Source organism: Squalius cephalus, assembly GCF_949319135.1.
Source record: "Squalius cephalus genome assembly, chromosome: 20".
In the NCBI taxonomy this organism is placed as follows: domain Eukaryota; kingdom Metazoa; phylum Chordata; class Actinopteri; order Cypriniformes; family Leuciscidae; genus Squalius; species Squalius cephalus.
Window position 1 is genome coordinate 33,909,859 of NC_137141.1, and position 7,500 is coordinate 33,917,358.

The 7,500-nt window shown below is 33.4% G+C and overlaps 1 protein-coding gene across 1 annotated transcript in view; it reads right to left on the reverse strand.

Moving 5' to 3' along the window:
• The window catches only part of ppp1r14d (protein phosphatase 1 regulatory inhibitor subunit 14D), a 16,253-nt gene that overhangs the window by 926 nt on the left and 7,827 nt on the right, over positions 1-7,500 (reverse strand). Inside the window, exons 3-4 of the mRNA XM_079852589.1 lie at positions 1,987-2,067; positions 990-1,022 (exon numbers count right to left, since the gene is read on the reverse strand). Coding sequence (XP_079708715.1) covers positions 990-1,022; positions 1,987-2,067 — 114 coding nt within the window. The remainder of the gene's footprint in view (positions 1-989; positions 1,023-1,986; positions 2,068-7,500) is intronic.

The following is a 7,500-nucleotide window of genomic DNA, read 5'->3' on the forward strand; positions in this document are numbered from 1 at the left end:
GTTAAAACCATTACATTTTAAAGTTAAAACCATCTGTGTTCATGTAACTTACAGTCTATCAACAGATATTACAGTTGCAGTTTTACTTTCTTTTTCTGCTAATCTGATATTATCGGGAATTTTTATCTATATTGAACAATATTAAATTGCTATCTAATTTCCATTTCCGAAAAAAAAAAATCATGCTTTGGTAAATCATAATTATGAGATGAAAAGTTTAGATTAGGACATAATAAATCCAAATGATGTCATACCAAGTCATATTTATGAGATGAAAGTGAAAATTATGAAATAACTATGACATAATTTTTTTTTTTTTTATGAGATAAAAGTCACAATTATGACATACTAAATCATATTTATCAGATTAAGTTGAAATTATGAGACAATAAGGCAAAATTATGACATAAGTAATATTTGACACAAGTCGAAATTTTGAGATAGTCAAAATTGTGAAAAGTAAACATTATGAGACAGTCACAGTTATGACATACTAAGTCATAATTATGACAAAAAAATTGAAATTATGAGACAAAAAGTCACGATTATGACATATATTTACATAACACCATATTTGACAAGTCAATTTTTTTTTATAAAAAGTCGAAATTAAGGACACTAAGTCATATTTGTGACAAAAAAAAGTTAAAATTATGAGATAAAAAGTTGAAATTATGTCATTATACCATAGAAAGTCATAATTTCTGCTTTATCTCTTATGACTTAGTATGTCATCATTTTGACTTTTTATGTCATAATTAAGATTTACCAAAGCATAATTTTTTTTTCTTATGTGGCTTCCAAAACTGAAATGAGCTGAATAATGCTACTATCGTCTTTAAATAGTATTTGTTCCATAATTAAAGAACATTAATAACGTTTATCACTGTGAAGCTGCTTCTCATGTAAAGCGCTACAGAAATAAAGCATGAATAATTGGTTAATAAGTGGAAGTGCATAAGAAAGCTGTTTGTAAGAGTTGGTCTTACCTCTTTTGGCTTTCCACATTCCTGCAAAAGCTCCTGTTAAAACAGAAGAGCAGGAACAATATCGGTTCACATGTGAAGTCATGGATGCATATTAATGCACTTTTGCAAGCAGTGGCTTCACCTGTCATTTGCAATCTATCATTGTTTTCTGCTACACTCTCAAAACTAAAGCTTCCAAAAGTGGCTTTTCACAGCAATGCCGTAGAAGAACCCAACTAACCTCTCAATGAACACTTCTTAAAATATTTTTTTTTCACTATAAAGAATCTTCTGTGGAATGGAAAAATTCTGTGCATCTGGTGCTCTTCGGATTTTTGTTTTTTTAATATTTTTTTTCTTCATCGGAATGGTACGAAACTTGGTAAAGGTTTTGACACTTGCTATGTGAACACACATACACACACACACAAATCATGGACATGATTCAAACAGGTTAAATGGTCCTAAAAAAATAGTCACTTGTGCTCCTCGTGGTCAAAAATGAGCACATTCGAAATTAATGGGAAACTTTTGATACTGCAGCCAAACAAAATCTGACTGAATGCTCATTTTTTGAGATATCAAGCTTTGATTTTCTCACAGCTTTAGAGTATAAAACATGTTTATGTTAACAATAAACGTTAAATTCAGTAACTTCTTTTAAGTTCACTTCTTAAAACTTTTTTCACTTCAGCAATAATCTGCCAAGTGTCGTCTTTGAAAAGAGATTAAACTTCAGCCTGTTGCTTTAAAGCGTTCAAGATTTTAAGACGGTTTAAGTTGGAAATGTAATTTTCAGGTCAAAAAGTGAATAAATGGGTTATATAGCGTAAATATAATTTACTACCATCAAATCCCCTAAAAATACAAAATATTAAATAAAAAACAAAATCGAACTAAAACATAGTACATTAATTTCATTTCATTCGGTAATCTTTGACCGACACGCGAAGAGCACCGGAGGTGTTCATGGAAGCATCGATGCGAAGCTTTATTTTGAAGGTGAATCTGAACGTACATGCAGTCTAGATCTCTGCTCTTCATCCGTCAGCTCCAGAAGTTCATCGATGTCGATCTCCAGCTCAGGAATCTCTTCCTCCTGCACACAGACAATCAACGCGCTCATTATTGCATCTATCTGCTTTTTTAAATGGCAAAACAAATCAGTTATTAAAGCATTAGTTCACTTTAAAATTTCCTGATGTGCATGTGTTTCTTTCTTCAGTCGAAAAGAAATGAAGGTTTTTGAGGAAAACATTCCAGGATTTTTCTCCATAGTGACTTCAATGGGGTCCAACAGTCCAAACGATCCCAGCCGAGGAATAAGAGTCTTATAGACAAACCATCGGCCATTTTCTAAACAAAATTAACATTTATATACTTTTTAACCATAAATGCTTGTCTTGCACCAGCTGTGATGCTCTACGTAATCGTCACGTTGAAAGGTCACGCTGTTCTGTACCAGAAATGTAGAGTTGGGCGAAAAACTCCATCTTATTTTCTCCTCCAACTTCAAAATCGTCCGACATCGTTATTTTACCTTTTATTTATTTTATAAATGGCGTTTGACTTGGTCTTTGCACGTTCGGTTTGTAAACACTGGGTCTGTTCTTCCGCCTACGTCCCGCGTGACTTTCCAACGTGATTACATGTGTGACGCATCACAGCTAGCAAGACGTGCGTTTGTAATTAAAAAGTATATAAATGTTTATTTATTTTTTATAAAATGACTTGTGGTCTGTCTAGATGAGACTCTTATTCCTCCTCTGGATCGTGTTGAGACTTTGAAGCTGCACTGAAAATTTGGACCTTCAACCCGTTGGACCCCATTGAAGTCACTATATTGAGAAAAATCCTGGAATGTTTTCCTCAAAAACCTTCATTTCTTTTCCACTGAAGAAAGAAACACAAGCACATCTTGGATAACGTGTGGGTAAGTAAATTATCAGGAAATTTTCATTCTGAAGTGACCTAATCCTTTAATTATGAAAATGACTGGTCCAGAGAAACCGCAGATCTCATCAAACTATACAAACTTGAGCCATGATTTAATGTGTCCAACTGATGTAAGTCACGCTATTATAATCTATAAGAAAATCTGATTATGAGAAAGAGTTTAGGCTCTCATGGCCATTAAATTTCATTAACGCTTACGGCTAGATTACAGATAATCCACCGTGTTCATATAAATGATTTAATGTGATTCATTATGCTTTACCATCTCACACTTGAGCAGTGAGATTGTGCTGTGAGATTTAAGCTCAGAGTGTTTGTTGCATCACATCTCTGCTGGAGTCTTTAATGGATCCGCTTTTAAAAGCATCTCAAATCAGAGAGAAGAGCAACCACGACCCCGAGAGTGACACGCATTACCAGCCGCTGCACACATCAACATTACAGCAACTGTACAGCAACTGCTGTGTTAGCAGGGCGCTAATGACCTGCTGTTTCTATCGGGATGCGTTTATAGCCGAGACATTATTCATGTAATTTATTCAAACATAAACATAGTTTATAACACACTGCATGACTATTACTGTATGGCACTATTAAACATACTGTAGTTGCATAACATGTTATATTGGCAATACACTGAACATTCTGAATGACCAGAAGTCAGTGTTGTTATTGTTGACTAAATCTAAAACTATCTAAAATAATTAATTGAAGTAAAGCTGGAAAAAAAAAAAAAAATATATATATATATATATATATATATATATATATATGTGTGTGTGTGTGTGTGTGTGTGTGTGTGTGTGTGTGTGTGTGTGTAAATGAAAAACTTGAAGCATTTAAATGTAAATTTGAAATGTTGCATTGACAACTAACAAAAATAAAATAAGTTGAAATATTAAAATGACAAACTAAAATGGAAATAGAAAAAATTTAAAGTTAAATAGAAATATTTTCAATAGATGAATAAACATGACAAAAGCACAAATGACTAATAGGCCTACTAAAAGCGCATTTAATAGCCTAAAATGAAGCTTTAAAAAACTTAAACAAAATAGTAATGTTTACAACTAATTTAAATAAATTAAGCTGAAGAACTAAATCTTAAGTAAACATGAGTTAAAGCAAAATAGAAGTATTTTGTAAAAAAAAAGACTAAAGCACAAATGTCATACTTAAACTAAAGGCACATTTAAAATATGAATACATCTTAAACAGCTGAAATAAATAAATAAAAATGACTTAAACTTGAACGAAAAAACATCTTTACAACTGACTGAAATAAAATAAGTTGAAGTACTAAAATGACTAAAACTTTATAAAGAAAAAGTAAAGAAAAATATAATTATTAAAAAAAAACGAATAAAACGATAAAAGCAGATTACTGAAACTTAAACTAAAAAATCTTTCAATATACGAATACATACATTAATACATTTTATAATAAAGCTGAAATAAAATCAAACTTAAAAACAAAAGTAATGTTGCATTGACAACTAATTGAAATAAAATAGGTTGAAGTAGCCTACTATGTCTAAAACTAAACTAAAGATAAATAGAAATATTATTACACTTGCTAAAATTAAAATAAAAAAAGCTATTTAAATATATATACACACTTTAATGGTAGTCAAATAATAGTGAAATAGCATTCGGTCTTCATTAACTCAACCCCATGTTGTTCTAAGCAGTATGACTTTTGTTTTTCGAAGTTTAGCCTCATGAATTTGATGGTAATTTTGTCTGTACAGCTCCTGATCTCTGTCTGCTTTCATTATAGAAAAGAGCAGCGTGAACATTCTGACATTCCTGCAGGTTTGGATCAACACGAAGGTGAATTATTCCTCTAAAGTCACAGGGAAGGAGGGAGTGGTTTGCTCTCTGCTAGCGTTAGCATGTTTGTTGTGTTTTTAATGAGATTTCCCGGGATGTCGAGCTGCTGATTCCCTAATGTGGATCCGCTAATCTGATCTTCCTTCCCGGGTTTCCTGCCGCTCAGAGCTTCAAAACACGAGGGACACAAATAAATACTACAAACCACCTTCACATAATGTGGAAACATTCTCCTGAAACACTGCTGGATCTTTGACCCCGGAGAATATGAGTATAAATACACGACCTTGTACAAAAAATAATAATAATAATTTGGTTCAAAATTAAGTCAATATCATCAATCCTTTTTCCAAAATGTGATTTTGTCTTACCCTGATTCACTGGTAAGCCTATCATTAGTGTTTATTTTATAACAATAAATCAACTTTTCCGACTTTTTATTTGTCAGACAGCCCTCTTGCTGTGTGTGAGGTAGTTAAATACTTAGGTCATGTTATATCTAATGACTGGACAGATGACAAAGACCTATACCGTCAGCGCTGTAAAATTTATGCTCAAGCCAATATGCTCATAAGGAAGTTTTATATGTGTTCTGACTCTGTGAAGTGTTCTCTGTTTAGAACCTATATCACACCGCTATATACTGCTCAATTGTGGTCTAACTATAAGAAAACGAGTATGCAGCGGCTAAAGGTAGCATACAATGATGCAATGAGGTTGCTGCTCCGTGTCCCTAGGTGGCATAGTGCCAGTCATTTGTTTGTGGCCAATAGAGTGCCAACCTGTGAGGCACTCTTAAGGCAACTGATGTTTGGTTTTATGTGTCGATTGGACAATTCAGTGAACCATATAATTGAAGCCCTTGTCAATCCTCTGAAAAGCTGTTATAGATACTCTTCGAGGCTTAGACGACACTGGTGTAATAGCCTGTATATTCTATAGGCTATTATGGAATTTTTATGTATTTTTGTATCTCCCTTTTTATGCTGTATGTTGTGTTATATGGACCTGTGTCTGCAATAAAGTTATATATATATATAACCTGAAGGGATGGTTTTCGCGGGATATTGCGTGCATAGCTATGTTATTTATTTTTTTAACATATTAACTAGTTTAAAAGTTCAGAGTGTTTACATTATTTTGATGAGTTCAAGTAATGGAGAAAAGCATGTGTTGCCATGACTTATGGATCATATATTTTTTTACAGTGTGGTAATCATATTATCTGCCAAATTATCATAGTTACTTCAATTAGCTTTACTACTCCGGTGCTACTAATGATAAGATCAAACCTATAGCACTAAGTATTAAAGGCATAGTTCATTTTATGATTATTCTCAGAACACAAGTGGCAGAAATCATGTTTGTGCGTGTCCATAATGGCAGTAAATAGTGCACTTCTTCATGCTTTGATGCAAGTGCATGCATCATAAAATAATTCCATGCAACTTTTACATTTCTCCTTTTGTGTTCTGAAAAAGAATAAAACACAGCTTTATACAAACACCTGAGGGAGAAAATGACTGATGTTTCATTTATCCTGTGTCTTTTCACCTAGCAACCACATAGCAACACTCTAGCAACCCCCTGGCAACCTCTCATGCGTCTTTTGAAATAGTTTCTTCAAACTCATACTAATACTCAGCTATATCATGTTACTAAAACCCCAAAAACGTGATTTGTAGTCAAGGTTGGGCAGAGTAACTGCAGACTCCAGTGAGTTCATGCATAAATTTGAGATGCTCATGAATAATGCAGCGGTTGACACAGTGGGCGGAGTTACAGGCTTCCACACGGAAGCGTCAGAGAACCTTCAAAGTGAAACCCTTCCTCCGGGCCATGAAATATTCACCATCATCACCAAAACATGGACAAACACACCGCCACTCCCACACCACAGCCAGCTGAACCTCTCATTCTCAAGCTCTTTATAAAACTGCACAACATCATCTTAATTAAGCAAATACACTGATCTGATATAATGATCCACTATACATTTATTAATGATAGGCAAGATAGCCAATAGTTTTTCCATGCACTGGTCAAACTTTTCAGATTGTATTGTTTCAGAATAGTGGAAAGAATAGCGTTTATTTGATCTATATGTGTCTGTAGATTTAAATTACAATACAAACCTTTACAGCTAGTGAGTTTGAGTCAGAAATCTCCACTTACACTTTACAGTTTTATTCATATCTATATTCTGAAGGTTTGTTCATATTTCTAAAAACACTGAATTTGTGACTCAATGAATCCCCTGGCCTCTGTATGTTGACAGTATTTTCTGATTTATAGTGATGAAAAGAGAGATCCAGTAAACTTTATATGCCAACAAAATGAAACAAGAATTTTGATCCTGGCTTTATGCAAAGTAAAAATTTCAGCTCTGGAAATGTATGCATATTAGTGCATATTTAATTAGATTATGCAGCATTTGCATACAAATTGTAATAAAAATTGTCATTTGCATACATTGTAATCAATTAACGGGGAGTATGATGATGTTGTTAGTTAATTTTTGAACCTATTGCCCTTGCCTTAAGCTCTTCTGCAGTGTAGATGCATTATATCAGTGAGATGCACAGAAAACATGGAGCTGTATGAAGGTAATATGATGCCATGAAGAATCGCAGGGCAAGATTTGTAAAAGTGTACATAAGATTGCAAGCGTGAATTAAATTTGCGTGTGCAAGAGAAGATTTGTAAAGGTGTAAATCGCCTTTCAAGTGTAAGAAAAAAATAT